This window comes from Artemia sp. Qi Xiang Cuo, unplaced genomic scaffold (assembly GCF_049724085.1).
Source record: "Artemia sp. Qi Xiang Cuo unplaced genomic scaffold, ASM4972408v1 HiC_scaffold_3402, whole genome shotgun sequence".
Lineage (NCBI taxonomy): Eukaryota > Metazoa > Arthropoda > Branchiopoda > Anostraca > Artemiidae > Artemia > Artemia sp. Qi Xiang Cuo.
This window is the reverse complement of record NW_028300789.1, coordinates 37975-56352: the sequence shown is the minus strand read 5'-3', so window position 1 is coordinate 56352 and position 18378 is coordinate 37975. Positions and strand designations below refer to the sequence as shown.

Sequence of the window (18378 nt, the reverse complement as noted above, 5' to 3'; positions counted from 1 at the left end):
CCAAATCATAATTTTCTGACCGCACACACCTAGGAAATGCTAAGAAACCTAGCTCAGAAAAGTCGAAAATAGCAACCCACACATCCCAAATCATAGGTTTCACACACCAAGCATCTACCAATGACTAAGATATCTGGTTATGAAAATTCAGAAATAACAAATTAAACACCTGAAATAATAAGTTTCAGACAAAACACACCTATGAAATACTAAGAAACTTTAGCTCAGAAAAGTCAAAAATAGCAAACCACCCATCCCAAATCATAGGTTTCAGACAACACAGACCTATGAAAGACTAAGAAATCCAACTCAAAAAGGTCAAAAATAGCAACCCATACACCCCAAATCATAGGTTTCAGACAACACACACAACGAATGACGGGGCCCGGGGAAGGCCTTTGAGGGTTTGGGGGGCCCTTGAGGGCCGGGTGGTCCTTTGGGAGCTTGGGGGCCCTTTGGGAGCCTGGGGACCTTTGGGGACCGGGGGCTTCCTTCGGGGTTGGGGGATTGGAACCCTTTGGGGTTAGGGTAGGGGACCTCACGACACTGTTAAAATACAATTTGTGTATTATAACGACCACAGAGTTTTAGCCTCAAATTCTCTTCTAAAACCTTTTCTAAAATCATCTTTTAAAATTTCTCTAACTGTTTCACCAAAATAAAACCATGAAATGGCTAAAACGGTTTCACCCAAATAATCCCTAAACGCGATTTCAGAGAGTTCCTTTTGTTTTTGGCATCCCTCTGCTTTCACAATTTAAATTACAAAGAAACCCTTTCGCGCGCTAATCACTTAATCGCTAAGATCAAAACAGTCACTCGGAAACAATTCTCCTGAGAAACAGTAAATAAATTCCCCTTTCGTGAATAAGTAACTCCCCTTAGAAACAACAAATTAATTTCCCTTTCTTGTCAGTCAATAAATCATGACATTATCTGTCATATGTGATCTAAGAATTGCTCTAGAAACAATTCTGGTCGAACTCCAAAGACATTAATGATTGACAGTACCTGTCAGACATTATTAAACTTTGCCCGGAAACAATTTGATTAATGACTGGTTTCCTATTTCTGGATCATAACATTCTCCCCTAGCGGGCCCTTGGCCAAAAACAACAACAACAAATACTTTTTCCAGGATCATAACATTCTCCCCTAGCGTGCCAAAACTACACCTGGAGAAAGAGACCTTGGAGAAAGAGGTCATTGACTCTGTCCCCATTAAACTATGTAAAAAAGTTGTAGGTGGCAGCAGGGGTGAGGGGTGGGAGTATAAGATAGCTCTCTACTCACGAGTGAAACAAAAAGGGGCTAAGCTCTGGCTAGAGTATAAATCGGATTCTGAGTCGCAGTGGGCAAAAGCATAAGAAATATTAAAGGCGACTAGTGTATGATGTTAGATCAATCCCGCTCTAGATTGATAATTGTTTCGTTTTTGTGTTTGAGATATGTTGATTTTTTATTTTGATGTGTTATTTAGGCTAGCTCGGTTCAATTTTATTTTGATTAAGTCCACCTCAGTTATTTCTGTTCTACTTATACCTTCTCAACTTTGATCTTCTTGAAGGATGATAAGCATAATTGGTTTTCAAGGATCGGCATTGGTTCGGGCTCCTTATCACCCGGGCTTGCTGGCTTGGGGTGGGATCTTCCGAATATTATTTAGTTGACTTTAAAGTTTGCGGGTGCGGGGGGAGACCGTTAGACTGGTAGCTTTGGAGGGGAAACCCCTTAACCTATCTTTACTTTCTGAAACTTTTCATGTATTCGGTCAAAGAGAAAACAACACTTTTTCTAAAATAAAACCGTCATCGTACGTTTCTCCTGATGAAATAAACAGACTTGAAGATAAATTCATTGCAAATGGGGTTTGTGAATGTACAAGGACTCATGAGTTCTATTGATGAACTAACGAATTTATTGCTAGTAAATTAAATTGACATTTTGGGGATTTGTGAAACATTTATCAATGATAAGATACATTATAATGTGAAAATCCCGGGATATAAATTCGTTTATAAGAATCGACTAGTCCATGAAAAAGGTGGCCTTGGGTTATTTTTTAATGATGGAGCGCAGTTTGAGCGACTGCCAGAACTGGAAAAATATAATGTTGAAAAAGTGTGTGAAATACAGGCGGTTGAATGTCGGCTTGGGACTAAAAATTCAAGTTTTTGTTGTGTATAAGCCCCCGTCGGCCCCAATACCACTTTTTTGGCAATCTCTGGAGTCTTTACTAGCATCTTTGGATGATAAGGATCTTGTGGTTATGGGGGATTTTAATATAAATCTACTGGAATTTAAAGAAAATACCCATACAGCAGAATTTATTACATTAATGACATCGAATTCACTAATTCCTTCGTGTACAATTCCAACACGTGTTGCATCAACTAGTGCAACTCTCATTGACAACATATTTTTTTCTCAATTCTCATTGACAACAACACCAGCCACGTCTTCACAGGTTGTTCTGACGGATTTCTCTTATAATTTTTTTTTTATTTCTGAAGTGAGATACCAGATTCATAAAATAAAATTACCAGAAACAGCGACCCGGATTTATTAATAAAAAAAATCTAGTATGTTTAAAGGATAAACTGAATTTAACTGATTGGTATCCTGTATTTGATGCTGATGAAATAAACTCTGCGACGGATTATTTTTTAGAAGGATTTAATGCTGCACTTGATGAGTCATGCCCAAGAGTAAAAAAAAGAAAACGGCAATATAATCAACCCATCCAACCATGGATATCGTCAGCCTTTTTGACGTCAGTAAAACATAAAAAAAATCTCTATAAAGCTTTTATATCTTTCAAAAGGGAAGAAAATAGAACAACCTTCAAAAATTATAAAAACCTACTTTCAAAAATAATACGCAATGCTAAAAGGAAATTTTATTTCGATTCTTTTAGTGAAGTAAGTAAGTCCCCAAAGAAAACTTGGGAACTAATCAACTCATGTTTAAATCGATCGCGGACGTCTTCTTCACCATCAAAAATACGGGATGCCCATGGTAATACAATTGAAAGGGAACTAGAAATGGTAAATTACATAAATTTTCACTTCGTGTCAATCGGGCAGTCAATAGCTAATAAGCTCCAACATAATATGTCCCATGGGCAATGTAATTATCCTACATACCTAAGAAGTCCTTCTGAGAATTCTATGTTTTTAACTCCGGTAACACAAGAAGAGCTTGCTAGGGTTGTTAAGCTTTTAAATAATGGAAATTCCCCGGGGATTGATGAGTCGTCGACCAATATTGTTAAAGCCATTTTACCTAGTATTAATAAAGTTATGTGTCATTTAATAAATCTGTCATTTAGATCGGGAGCTTTTCCAGATTCTTTTAAAAAAGCGAAAGTGTTACCACTATATAAAAGTGGTGACCGGACTAATTGCTCAAATTATAGACCCATTTCTATTCTTTCGGGTTTTTCTAAAGTAATGGAGCGATGTTTTATAATCGAATGTATAATTTTCTCTATTCAAAAGATTATTTTTCAAAAACTCAATATGGATTTAGAAAAGAGTATAGTACGCAGGATGCTATATTAATTATGGTACAATTTATTCACGAGTGTCTGGACAAAAAATGGATCCCGGCGAGTATATTTTTGGACCTTGAGAAGGCCTTCTATTCGTTAAGCCATGAAATATTGTTGTATAAATTAAACCACGGTGGGATACGAGGACCAGCGCATGATTTTATCGCATCTTACCTAAGTCGTCGCTCCCAAGTGACTATGATCAACGACACAGTTTCGGATCCATGTCTGTTGTCAAATATTGGTGCCCCGCAAGGTTCAATCCTGGGACCACAGCTTTTTATAATATATATATATATATATATATATATATATATATATATATATATATATATATATATATATATACATAAATTACCTTCCGTCAGCGACAGAAAACCTTAGTCTGAATGTTCTTTTCGCTGATGATACCGGATCATCACTTACTGAATATTCAGAAGAGGATCTCAAAGAGAAGTTGCAAATCGTATTTTCACAACTTCTTGTATGGCTAAAAGCTAATCGTTTGTCATTAAATGCATCAAAAACCAAATTTATCATTTATAGTAGAATTGGGCAGAATGCACAAGCAATTTCAACAATATTTGATCATGCTAAAAATATTCAAATTCAAAGGGTAACTTCGTTCTGGTATCTGGGTATTATTATTGATGAAAATCTGTCATATAAAGAACATTGTAATATATTACTGGTTAATGTTGCTCAGGGGGTTGGTATGATGCGAAGGTTTCAGCATTTTTTTCCATATGAAATCCTACGTCTAATTTATTTTGCGTTGGCTCATTTCCATCTTACGTATTGTCCTCTGATATATTTGGCAACATTCAGATGTCATGTGAAACCGATACAAATTCTTCAAAACTGGGCTCTTCTAATTTTAAAGAAATATTTACCATCACCGTCTTTGTATCCTAATAAGAGTAAAACTGAAACTCTATATCTTCTAACTAATATTTTGCCTGTTTCAAAGATATTCACCCTCAATTCTTTTTTATTTAAGGTAAAATATGACCGGTCGGAACTACCTACGTACTTTCGTTCGAATAATTTTTTCCCTGTCCAACTTGCCCATTCTTATGAAACCCGTCATAAATGGAACATTCAGCACCTAAAATTAAGCACAGAGGGATCACGGTTCTTGCCATTATTTTCAATCACGGGTTCATGGTGTCTTCATCTACCATTTATTGATTGCAGCAAATCTCTTCCAAATATAAAAAAGCAACTTCATTCTATCCTTATAAATAATTTTAAGAATTAATAATATATTGAAAAACTGGGCACATTTGATAATATTTTTTTGTTGGGTGCTTTGCCTTGTGAGATGCCGGTCATCGGTTATCCTTATTCACACGTTGGTTTTTTTTATTGGTATTTTCGGTGGATCTTTGCCCGGTGTCGGTGGGTTTATGGGGTGGGTGCCCGTCTATTGGCAAGTCGTGGAATAACTCTTATATATTTTTTTGTTGTCAAACAGGTTTAATCCGATTAATATACCGGGTTTTTCTCATTCGACCTTGTGTCTCCGGCGTTTAACCTGTATTAATGTATATTTTGTACAGATATTTTAAAATTAAACCTTGAACCTTGAACCTAGGTAGTGAAGGAACATTTAACATTTTTTTCTGATTTTGTGTGGATTAACTTGATAAATGTTTGTCTTTAAACAAGTGCTATTGACTGCACATGGAAGCCATTTATATCAATTTAAGAAGCTATTTCTTTTCTTTGGAAGTTCAAAATTTGAAACAAGTGATGGTCAGGGTCCAAAATTAATTTGGACAGATTAAATAGCTTCTTCATCCCCCCCCCACGAAAAAAATGATGTAATAGCATAGCTGTTGACCATAAATGCAACCATCTTTTTCAATAATAAATCGAAAACATTTTGAAACTAAAGAAAACCTTAAAAAATAAGTAAACTGGCAAACAAAGTCAAAAAGAAGTCTCGTGGTTTGTCTGAGCTATGGACCTTTCAACTGTGCTGGACAAAAAAAATAACTAGTTGAAGCTGTGTATAAATTCTTCATTTTCAGTTCTATTGCATAGGTATTGAAGGAACATTTATCATATTTTTCTAATTTTGTGTGGTTTCACACGACAAATGCTCGTCTTTAAACCAGTGCTATAGACTGTACAAGGAACCCAGATAATTCAGTTTAAGAAGCTATTGCTTTTCTTTGGAAGTTCAATATTTGAATCAAGAGATGGTCAGTGTCCAAGATTATTTTGGACAGATGAAACAGCTGATTAATTCCCCTCCCCCCGAAAATACTGATAAGCTGCATGTGGTAGGGCGTCTTCAAACTATGAATAAAGTAATTTCACTGTTTTTGAATTTTCAGATATTTCACCATGCTGTCTTTGTGAACTTGACAGTCATGTATACTATTGTGTGTCTTGGTACTCTGAAATTATTTTCTATAATAGCATAGATGTTGACCAAAAATGCAATCATCTTTTTCAATAAGAAATCGAAGACAATTTGGCGCTAAAGAAAACCTTAAAACCCAAACTTTATTATAAAATATGCAAAGTGCATCTATTGAGGCCTTGGATCATCCCCCACCCCCCCAAAATATTAAAGTAATTCATGGGTTTCACACAAAACAGTATGAAATAGTAAACCAAGCACCCAAAATCACTAGCTTTGGATCGAAAAATAATCAATTTATGTGAAAATTGAACTAATGGGACTTTTAGCTGAGAACTTCAATTTTTGCAATGAAATTATTGAAATGGTTAAGATATGAAGTAATGGGGGGGGGGGGTGTTTTTCTATGAATATATAGAAAAATATTAAGTAATCTGGAAAAAACGTTAGTAAAGGGTAATTCATATCTACCAAATTGGCTATTACATACGAGAACAATATTCAAATCATTTTAATAATAGATGAATTTTAGACACAAAAATTATAATGTAAAGGAGTATTTCAAAGAAAAAATAGCCTTCTTAATAATTTAATGTCGATAAATAGTAGGTTTTTTTCTTCAGCATTGTTTAAAAATGATTAAAGATGGTGACTGAGAAATTGACCGATACAGAAATAGAAATTGGGTTTTCTATACTTTTCTCATGTTCAAACAGTTCGCTGGAAAAAAATGTTAGTTAAGGGGTAATCCATATCCACCAAATTGGCTATTACATACGAGACCAATACTCTAATCATTTTAATAACAGATGAATTTTAGACACTAAAATTACAATGTAAAGGTGTATTTCAAAGAAAAAATACCCTTCTTAATACTTTAATGTCGATAAACAGTGGTGGCCCTCCCTTGGAAAAATGTTTATAAAAGGTAAAGCATATCCACCAGATTCACTATTACATACGAGAACAATATTCTAATCATTTTAATAACAGATGAATTTTAGACACTAAAATTACAATGTAAAGGTGTATTTCAAAGAAAAAATACCCTTCTTAATACTTTAATGTCGATAAACAGTGGTGGCCCTCCCTTGGAAAAATGTTTATAAAAGGTAAACCATATCCACCAGATTCACTATTACATACGAGAACAATATTCAAATCATTTTAATAATAGATGAATTTTAGACACTAAAATTACAATGTAAAGGTGTATTTCAAAGAAAAAATACCCTTCTTAATACTTTAATGTCGATAAACAGTGGTGGCCCTCCCTTGGAAAAATGTTTATAAAAGGTAAACCATATCCACCAGATTCACTATTACATACGAGAACAATATTCAACTCATTTTAATAATAGATGAATTTTAGACACTAAAATTACAATGTAAAGGTGTATTTCAAAGAAAAAATACCCTTCTTAATACTTTAATGTCGATAAACAGTGGTGGCCCTCCCTTGGAAAAATGTTTATAAAAGGTAAACCATATCCACCAGATTCACTATTACATACGAGACTAATATTCTAATCATTTTAATAACAGATGAATTTTAGACACTAAAATTACAATGTAAAGGTGTATTTCAAAGAAAAAATACCCTTCTTAATACTTTAATGTCGATAAACAGTGGTGGCCCTCCCTTGGAAAAATGTTTATAAAAGGTAAACCATATCCACCAGATTCACTATTAAATACGATAACAATATTCAAATCATTTTAATAATATATTAATTTCAGATCCTAAAAATATATTGAAAAGGTGAATTTCAATGAAAAAAAAACAACTTTATTAAAAAAATCAATTTTATGAATAAAATCAGATGTTTTTTAAACGGTGATGTTCACATTTCTGAAAACTAAAACCTCACTTTATTACAAAATTTGTAAATATGTACCCAATGAGACCTTGCATCAAACCCAACTTTATTTAAAAAAATCGATGTTATTAGTAAAATCAGATGTATTTTTAAACTGTGATGTTCATATTTCTGAAAATTAAAATTAAGCTTTTTTAAAAAAAGCAAATGTTGTTAATAAAATCAGATGTATTTTAAACTGGGATCTGCATATTTCTGAAAACTAAAACCACACTTTATTTTAAAAATATGTAAAAATGTACCCAATGAGGCCTTGGATCAAACCTAACTTTATTACAAAAATCAATATTAATAATAAAATCAGGTGTTTTTTAAACTGTGATGTTCATATTCCTGAAAATTAAAATTCAGCTTTATTAAAAAAAAATATGCAAAAATGTACCCAGTGAAACCCAACTTTATTAAAAAAAATCAATGTTATTAATAAAATCAGATGTTTTTTAAACTGTGTTGTTCATATTCCTGAAAATTAAAATATCTTCAACGGAAGATGTTTTCTCAGGGAACACTTGACAATATAATGGGGAATGATTCTTCCCCATTGGACTATTGTATGAAGCTTTTACGACGTGACTCAAATACTTTTACTCAGTTTATTGATATATTAATTGAAACAAAGCACAATAATATCATGGATATGCTTTTGAATACATTGTCATAGATTCTAGGTAGATGAATCTCTCTTCAAAACAGGATATGTAACGTCGCAGAGTTACTCCTCTCTCTCCCCCCCCGCTGAATTTATCGATAATGGGATACGTTTTTTTTTAGCTATGAGAGCTATGAGAGAGTTGACACCGGAAACCAAAAATGTTCTATACATGTTTACTATGTATGTATACTCTTGGCAGTTGGTCATCATATGAGAATTGTACAATTATTGATGAATATAATGAAAAGTGCAAATTATGAAATTCTTGTAAATTACACAGAAGATACGCAGCACAAATTAAAGGCTGTAATTCATGTCTTGAAGAGATTTGTCACTCTCACCCTAGAGGGCAACTATGCTCCATTTGTCACTGTGATAAATGTGATCAGTAGAAGAATACCTATCCTGGTACGATTGGAAAGAATCTTAAACGATATTTTAGTTTATTTCTACGAGATTGGTGTCGTCGTGGTTTTAAATTATTTTGGGACGAAGAATCAGGTCTACGATTCAACTGTTGGGGTAACAAGACAATTGGTTTCTACGTCATCGTTGTGACAACACTGCTTATTATGAATATAAACCTAGCGATTTTTATTTGGCTGCTACAGAATGTGATTCACCACTTGAAAAAACTGTATGTGATATTACTTCAAATAGGCCAAATGAAAAACATGAATTTTACAATCTGAGTGCAAAAGTATAATTGACTCTACAAAGAGATATTATAAGAGTGAAGTTAAATTGTACTGTAAAAAATTTGACCTTGACTTTGAAGCTAATCAAGATCAATGTATAGTTAATTCAAATGATCTACTAGCATTAGTGTTTCTAGACAGTTGCCTAGCAACCGAAGAAGAAGAAATCTAAAGTGAAGAATAAAGATATTGTTGTTGTGTATATACATTTTATTTATTAATAAACAAATTTATATACATTTTTAAAACACTTTACTCGTAGGGCACTAAAATCAATATTATACACGCCTGAGAGGATATTTTCCACCATAAAGTCCTTTAGAAGTGGATTGTCAACGTAAATGTTGAGAAACTGCTTGTAAGTATAACCACGACATCTGAAGACAAAATATAGTAGCGCATGAAAACCACAAATTTTAGTCGTTAGATCCTGCACTCTCTTCTGGTTTTGAAGAATAGTTTTCCCACTGCCTTCAATATAGTTGTTGATGTGTGAAGTGTAGAATGTATTGGGTAGGTCAAGAGGATCAAAAAATTCAATAGTCTTCATTTTTTGGAAGATACACAGCCAATGGCCGGTATTCACAGTCGACGGACTGCTATTAACAATGATTAGGGTATTCTTTGCACTTTGAATTTTTCCAAGGAAGCCCGATGGTAAACAGTAGGATCTGTATCTGGACAAGTAGAGGTCCGAAATTAATACACTAATTAACTGACTAGTGTTCATGGTGCAAGGTCTAGTAGAACACTGCCTTCGGGAGTGATTTCCCAATATATTTCAAATTGATTTAACGAGATTAGTGCGATGTTCTCAGGTAATGGGTTGGCAAATGTACATTCTAAACGCGCACTCCCCGTTCGTACTATTCTCATATCTCGAGTGCCAGACAAGTCTAGTACAATGATACCATGTGTTTTAGCGAAAATTTCTTCGGTTATACCATTTTGAAATAAATGTGAATAATGATCTTGGGTTTGCATTGTCAATTCAATCAATGTCCTATAGGATTTATCAAAAGATAGATTGTAGAGTAGGATTCCATTTACTTTGCAGACAAGAGATGACAGCCCAAACATCTCAAATTTATATGGGCAGCCAGTCCATGAACCTATTGTGCTAGCGCTTTTTACAAATGCCAATGCTAAGAGAGTTACATCAGGATTGGCAGGAAGTTCCTTTCGTAAAATGAAATTTGATGGAGCAAGCGTCAATTTTATATCCGCTTTAATATTTGGTGGTAGACATTGGGGCATATTGAATATATCATGATATATTAATCCAACTAGATGTAATTCACTAGTTGTAGCATTTTTAAGTGAATCTGTCCTATTAGTATCTGTAATAAATTCATATCCATTGGAAGTGCATCTCAATTCCTTGTATGACTTGGGTGTCATCAACTTGAACTACATATAGCTTGTATAATTTGAAAGATTGTTGCTAGTGCTCACCAATGTACCATTTATGTAGATACTGATTTGACGAAATAAATTATGTAATATAAAATTTTCATAGGAAATTCCATCAGGACGAATTGACATTCCATTGTCGGATTTCTTGCCTATCACATGTAAATCTATAAATATCGAAGATATGTCCATAAAGTAGTCTTCATTGGAATAAATTTGAAAGTGGATATTATCGGAGAGTGGATGTTGTGGATAAAATTGTTCATAGTATCCATGTTTTACACTCACATCGAAATTTTCTGCATTGAATAGATTTAAAGATGAAGTGATTGAAGGATGGGAATCCTTATGCGGTAGTTATGCCGTTGTCCCGTCTATGAAAAGAAATCCAGTTTCAATCTAACATATATTTTCCTAGGGCTTCTTCTTCTTCTTCTGCTACTGCTTATTATAATTGTCGTCTTTTTCCTTCTTTTCTTTGACAGGACTGATGTCTTTCGTTTCTGACCTGAGTAGAGACTGATGAGTGGTGCACTGTTTCTCGACCTTTTAAAACCTTTTCTATTTTGTCGAGATTTCAATTGCTCACCAAGGGTTCGCGCACTGGACTTAAAATTGTCCGAAGCACTTTTTTTAATCATTGCCAGAGCCCCAATTGTATAGTGTAGAGGATGCAAAATCTGTCGCAGCTGGTACAATTTATGTTTTAGTCAGAGGTAGTGCAGAGCGAAACAGCTTAGCAAACCAACTGCCAAGACCATAGCCAGACATTGATGAGTGACCTTTGTAATAGTCCATTCCATTGTCCAGTTGTCTTGGGCCAAGAGTATTAACATAGCAATCAATATCAGGACAAATGAATACCACTATTCTGTTAAACATCTTGTTTTTGAACACCAACAACGATGGATCGAAAACGACACGTAACCACAGCCAAATCTTTTGATATTGCTTGATGGTCAACTAATTCAGTTCTTAGTGCTAACTGACAGAGTTCCAAATAGGAAGTGTTTACGGGGATATACTGAAGATGCTTTATATTGTAATGATGAATATGATCTTGATTGGTTTTTCGTTCAAGAACTCATCGGAGGGGAACATTGCTATTGCCAATTCTGGATGTTTCAACAAATGAAGCATAAAGAAATATACAAGTGTCCGTGGAGAAGGCTGGCGGGTAGTCATCAAAATAACATTAGTGTTTCCGGCACTTTTACCATTGATTATATTAGGTTTAAAGCCAACGAAGTTTTCTGCAATTTGTCTCAATGTTCCTTCCTTTTTCAGATAATCCCCAACTGCTTTCTTCATGTTTTCTAGGTTAACGGGAGGGTCTTGTCGCTTCTTTTTGTATGATCAAGGCATTCTGAAAGAAACTGTTTTTAGTAACAAGTAATAAATTGCATATTAACAGGTACACGATGTGAAAAAAAGAGGAAAAGTTGGAAATACTTACCACAAAAAAGTGTCTGGGGTGGGTTCAGACAATGTCCAAATCCACCCCACTACCGTTGTCCGAAGCAACCTCACCCGCGATAAAAAGTCTGAAACCTCACTGTCGCTGTAACTACTATAGATGCCGCCAAAAACTAAAATTAAAACAACTTAGCAATGCCATAGTTAAACGCTGCAACAGTCAGCAAAATTCAATTACTAGTAATAACGGCCAAATAAAATCACAAACAAAGAAAGATACAGGATGCCACACCAACCTTTTTTCGGTTTTTCTCAAATATTTCAAAAACGATTTCACGTGTGATAACCAAACTACATACTCAAGTAGGGTACTAGATGGCACGTCTATGGTATTTCTTTGGTGAATTTTAGAGGGCGTTGTAGGAAGAGAGGCTCTTGTCCAGACTCAAACCGTGTCCGAACCAACCCCACTCTCCCCTACCCAATGAAACCCAACTTTATTAAAAAAATAAATGTTATTAATAAAATCAGATATTTTGTCAACTGTGATGTTCATATTTCGGAAAATTAAAATCCAGCTTTATTAAAAAAGTCAAACGTTGTTAATAAAATCAGATGTATTTTAAACTGTGATGTGCATATTTCTGAAAACTAAAACCTCATATGCGAAAATTTACCCAACTTAGATTCGTTTAACTTCACTCACATGATCCTCATATTTCATTTTTTAGTTTCAGGAGGCACAATCCGTTTTTGATGATAGTCAGTGGAGGGATCTAATAGAAACTCAGCTGGCCAGGCACCCATCTACCCGAAAGTGTATACTGAGCCGATAGATGCAGTGGTCAGTGAATTCCCCCTCCCAGAGCATTCTTACCAGCTAATTCAGGAAATATCTGAGAATGAGCTGAAACAATCCATCAAGATCTTCGCTGTGAAGGATCTTCACTGGGGATTGATGGAATTCCATCAACAATGTATAAGAAATTAATCGGTCCCCTGTTGCCAGTTCTATTAACTTTGTATAATGCAGTCCTGGTTTCATATAGTTGGCCAATAGCATGGAATATGTCGGTTATAATGCCGTTATTTAAAAAGGGTGACCGAATGAAGCATGGTAACTATCGCCCTATTAGTCTAGTACCAACAATTAGTAAATTTTTGGAAAATGTTCTAGATGGTAGATTAGGGCTGTGGCTAGAAAAGGAAAATATTGTCAGTGAGACCCAAGGAGAATACCGAAAGGATTATTCAACTACAGATAGTGTATTTATACTCCAGGCTCTTATTGGAAACTATAGCAGGGGAAATGGTAGGCTTTTTGTCTTGTTTTTGGACCTTGAAAAGGCATTTGATAGTATTGATAGACCTATTTTTTTGCGTTACCTTGTTAAGATAGGCCTACCCAGGCCTTTTATTATGTCATTCATTAACATGTATGAGATAACTTTATTTGTGGTTTTTATGGTTAAAAAAGGTGTATCTAACCATTCAGAACCTTCAGAGGAGTTCGGCAAGGATGCACGTTGTCACCGAAGCTTTTTAGTCTCTATATCAATGATTTTGCAGAGTTCCTTGAATTGAAATGGGCCCCAGTTTTGTCACTAGCGAATACCCTATTTTCTTTTTTGCTGTTCGTTGACGACACAGCTTTAGTGGCCAAATCAGCCGAGGAACTCCAAACTCTTCTGAATTTAACTGAATCTTACCTAGAATCGAAGAAGTTGAAGCTGAACACATCTAAGACAGAGATTGTCATCTTCCAAAGTAGGAAGCCCAATGGACCTCAGGATTATTCCTTTACTTATCATGATGAGGCAATAAAAGTGACCCCAAAGTATAAATATCTGGGATTCGTGGTCGCAGCAAATGGTAATTGGACCGAGCACATTAAATTGATGATTTCACTTGGTGAGGCAGCTGCTTGTGCTCTACTTCGACAAAAGCATATCATGGGAATAAAAAATATGAAGATGCACAATTACCTTTTTATGACTAAAGTCCTTCCTGTTACCCATTGCAGATGTGAGCTGCGGGGGACTACTACGGTAAAACAACTGGAATCTCGGCGGTTTATGTATTTAAAAAAAGTTGTAGGCCTCCAAAATATTTTTAGTAGTTTGGTCCTAAAGGGTGATTTGGGTTTGCAGGATCTACGTCCTATGAGGACTACACAAATGATTAAGTTTCGTTTACAGGTTACGTGCTTGCCTGATAACCGACTGGCGAAAGCGGCCTAAACAGAGATGTTGAGCTTTGCCAAAAAGGTAGAATGGCCAAAACAAGTTAAAGCACTTTGGATAATGCTGGTTTATCATGGGCATGGAATAAGGGGCAGGATCCTCTAGGTAAACCTGAGGATTTCCTCGGTAAGTTTGCATCGCGCCTTCTGGACCAAGATATTTGGGTTTGGCTAACAGGTCTGGAATAGTCTAGTAGCCTGGATTCTTATAGACAGATTAAAGATGTGTATGGGGAGGAGTTTTATTTGAAGCTTAACCTACCCTGGAGAACCCTTAAGTATTGGTTGCAGGCATGGGAAAATTGCATACCACTTCGTAAAAGATACTGGGAGTCTTATGATGAGGATGGCTCGGGAGGTAGGCGTGCCTGCCCCTCTGTGGGGAGCTTGGGGATGGGATGGACCATTTTCTGAGTAGATGCCAAAGTTCGGCGAAATTTAGGGATAAATTTTTCAATGGGTATGCACCACTGCTACCAGGTCTTTTGGGGACAACTTCGAGGGACCTAATTATTGCGTTAGGTTGTTTTATAGAGAATTGTCTGATGGCGCGGAAAGAAGCTGTAGTTTGAATTTGTTGAGTATTATTGCTCTTTCCTTATTGTATTTTTGTTTATTTGTTTTTGTGTATAAGGCCACTGGTTTTTAAATACACGCATGTATGTATGTATGTAAGTGTAATATACTATTGTTGTAATTATGCTGACTCACACAATAAAATTGTTTCGAAATCGAAAATGTCCCCTTTCTGTTAGTTAGATTTTTTAAAGAAGGTTATCGAATATTCTTGAAGTAGAACGAATCGTGGTTAGTCTAGAGTCAGCAGTGAGATTGTTTGGATTGAAAAAATGAATAAATTGGAAAAAAAGGGAATTAAGTCAAATCTTTTGATTTGGAAAAACGTTTGATTCTAGATGACGATTTTCTCGAGTTATCTCTTCAACGGAAGATATTTTCTCAGGGAACACTTGACAATATAATGGAGAATGATTCTCCCCCATTGGACTATTGTATGAATCTTTTACGACGTGACTCAAATGCTTTTACTCAATTTATTGATATATTAATTGAAACAAAGCAGAATAATATCGTGGATATACTTTTGAAAACATTGCCATAGATTCTATGGAGATGACTCTCTCTTCAAAACAGGCTATGTAACGTCATAGAGTTACTCCCCTCTCTCTCCTACCCCTTCTGAATTTATCAAACGTTGATCAGTATCTTTTTAGCTGTGAGAGAGTTGACACCAGAAACCAAAAATGTTTTATACATGTCCAGTATGTATGTATACTCTTGGCAGTTGGTCATCATGTGAGAATTGTACAATTATTTGTGAGTATAATGAAAAGTGCAAATTATTTAATCCGGGTAAATTACATAGAGGATATGCAGTACAAATTGAAGGCTGTAATTCATGTCTTGGAAGAGATTTGTTACTCTCGCCCTAGAGGGCAACTATGCTCCAATTGCCGCTATGACAAATGTGATCAGTGGGAGAACACTTATCCTGGTATAATTGGAAAAAACCCTAAACAAGATTTTAGTTTATTTCTACGAGATTGGTATCGTCGTGGTTTTAAATTATTTTGGGAGAAGAATCAGGTCTACGATTCAACTGTTGGGGTAACAAAACAATTTGGTTTCTACGTCATCGTTGTAACGACACTGCCTATTATGACTATAAACCTAGTGATTTTTATTTTGCTCTTACAGAATGTGAATCGCCACTTGAAAACACATATATTGCTTCAAAGAGACAAATTAAAACACTTGAATTTCACAATATGAATGCAAATAGTATCATTGACTATACAAAGAGATATGATAAGAGTGAAGTTACATTGTACTGTAGAAACTGCAACCCTGACTTTACAGCCAATTAAGATAAATATACAGTGAATTCAAATGATCTACCAGCATTATTGGTTCTCGACAGTTGCCTATTCACCGAAGAAGAAGAAATCTAAAGTGTAGAATAAAGACATTATTGTTGTGTATATACATTTTTTTTAATAAACAAATTCCCATACATTTTTAAACATTTTACTCGTAGGGCACTAAGATTAATATTATACAGGTCTGAGAGGATATTTTCCACCATAAAGTCGTTCAGACATGGATTGTCTACTTAAATGTTGAGAAACTGCTTGTAAGTATAACCTCGATATCTGAAGACGAAATATAGTAGCGCATGAAAACCACAACTTTTAGTCGTCAGATCCTGCACTCTCTTCCGATTTTGAATAATAGTTTTCCCACTGCTTTCAATATAGTTGTCGATGTGTGGAGTGTAGAATGTATAGGGTAGGCCGAGAGAATCAAAAAATTTAATCGTCTTCATTGTTTGAAAGATACACTGCCAATGACAGGTATTCACAGTCGACGGACTGCTATTAACAATGATCATGGTATTGTTTGCACTTTGACTTTTTCCAAGGAAGTCCGAAGGTAAAAACAGTGATTATTTGACTAGTGTTCATGGTGTAAGGTCTAGTAGAACAATGCCTTCGGGAGTGATTTCCCAATAGGTTTCAAATTGATTTAAAGAGATTAGTGCGATACTTTCATGTAATGGATCGGCAAATGTACAATATAAACGCACACTCTCCGTTCGTACTATGCTCATATCTTGAGTGCCAGACAAGTCTAGTAAATGATACCATGTGATTTAGCGAACATTTCTTCGGTTATACCATTTTCAAATAGTTGTGAATTATGATCTAGGGTATGAATTGTCAACTCAAACAATGTCCTATAGGATTTATCAAAAGATAGATTGTAGAGTGGGATTACATTTACTTTGCAGACAACAGATGCAAGCCCAAACATCTCAAATTTATCTGGGAAGCCAGTCCAAGAACCTAATGCACTACCGCTTTTTACAACTGCCAATGCTGATTTTGAGGGAATTTCGCCATTGATAAAGGATGAGTCGGTGAAGGTGCGGGAACCTGTGGCAATATGAGATCGATTGATGATTGCATGAGGAACAAGTAGTTTAATATTATTTCCACTGTCTCTCAGTTTTTCCACTTCCAAAGTATGTCTTATAAGTAGGCCTAGGCCTTAGCCTAGCCTTAGTGACAAAAAATTGTTAACCAGGAATGATGGTTTCCTAATAAAACAGGCAACTAAACAAGGCAATGGATTTATAAATTGTTTATTCAACTGAATCGTGATGAATCAATGCCTTTGAATGAGGTAATTAGGTTCCCATTTTTTTCAAAATGATATTATAATCAAATTCTAGGTTTTTTTAGGTTAGTGATATAAACTCCTCCAAATTTAGGTAAATTTTTAGTTTAGCTACTTTTTGCTATTTTGCAAAAGGGTTAGGTTATAAAAATAAAACATTCAGGGATAGGTCTACATGCTAAAGTATGTCCTAGGAAGATATTTTGAAGTACCTATCTCAACTTCTTCTCCCTCTAAAGGGAAGTGACCTTTGATGACCTGTAGTGTGGTATATTGTAGGTGTGTATTGCATGAAACTTTTATTTTGGGATATCTAGTTTGCCATTTTGGACTTTTCTGAGCTAGATTTCCTAGTCTCTCGTAGGAGTATGTTGTCTGAAACCTATGATTTGAGATGCTTGGTTTATTATTTCGCACTTATCTGAGCTAGGTATCATAGCCGTTCATAAGTGTATGTTGTATGGAACCCATAATTAACTTTAATAGTTTTTGGGAGGTGGGGGATGATCCAAGGCCTCATTGGGTACATTTTGCATATTTTTTAATAAAGTTGGGTTTTAGTTTTCAGGAATAAGAACACCTCCGTTTAAAAGACATGTGATTTTATTAATAATATTTGATTTATTTTTTTTTAATAAAGTTGGGTTTTAGTTTCCAGAAATAAGAACGTCAATCTTTAAAATACATCTGCCTTTATTAATTGTATTTGTTTTTTAACAAAGTTGGATTTTAGTTTTCAAAAATAGGAAAATCCATGTTTTAAACACATCTGATTCTATTAATAATATTTGATTTTTTTTAAAATAAAGTTGGGTTTGAATTTTCAGAAATACGAACACCCCCGTTTAAAATACATCTGATTTTATAAATAATATTGGATTTTTTTCTAAAATAAAGTTGGGTTTTAGTTTTCAGAAATATGAACAACTACATTTAAAATGCATTTGGTTTT

At 34.8% G+C, this 18378-nt stretch overlaps 1 protein-coding gene across 1 annotated transcript; it reads left to right on the top strand.

The window, feature by feature from the left end:
* Positions 1–13054: 13054 nt before the first annotated feature.
* Positions 13055–17196, top strand: LOC148938393 (uncharacterized). Its single transcript, XM_089107830.1, has 3 exons — positions 13055–13298; positions 13556–14034; positions 17038–17196. The coding sequence occupies exons 1-3, from the start codon at positions 13055–13057 to the stop codon at positions 17194–17196; spliced, it is 882 nt and encodes a 293-aa protein (XP_088963956.1).
* The last annotated feature ends 1182 nt before the right edge of the window (positions 17197–18378 follow it).

Excerpts from the sequence above, each read along its gene's own strand:
- LOC148938393 (XM_089107830.1), top strand. The coding sequence starts at position 13,055 with ATGTCGGTTATAATGCCGTTATTTAAAAAGGGTGACCGAATGAAGCAT. Across the intron at positions 13,299-13,555 it reads AAACTATAGCAGGGGAAATG|AGTTCCTTGAATTGAAATGG; the intron begins GTAGGCTTTTTG and ends ATGATTTTGCAG. Across the intron at positions 14,035-17,037 it reads AGCTGCGGGGGACTACTACG|ACAACAGATGCAAGCCCAAA; the intron begins GTAAAACAACTG and ends TTTACTTTGCAG.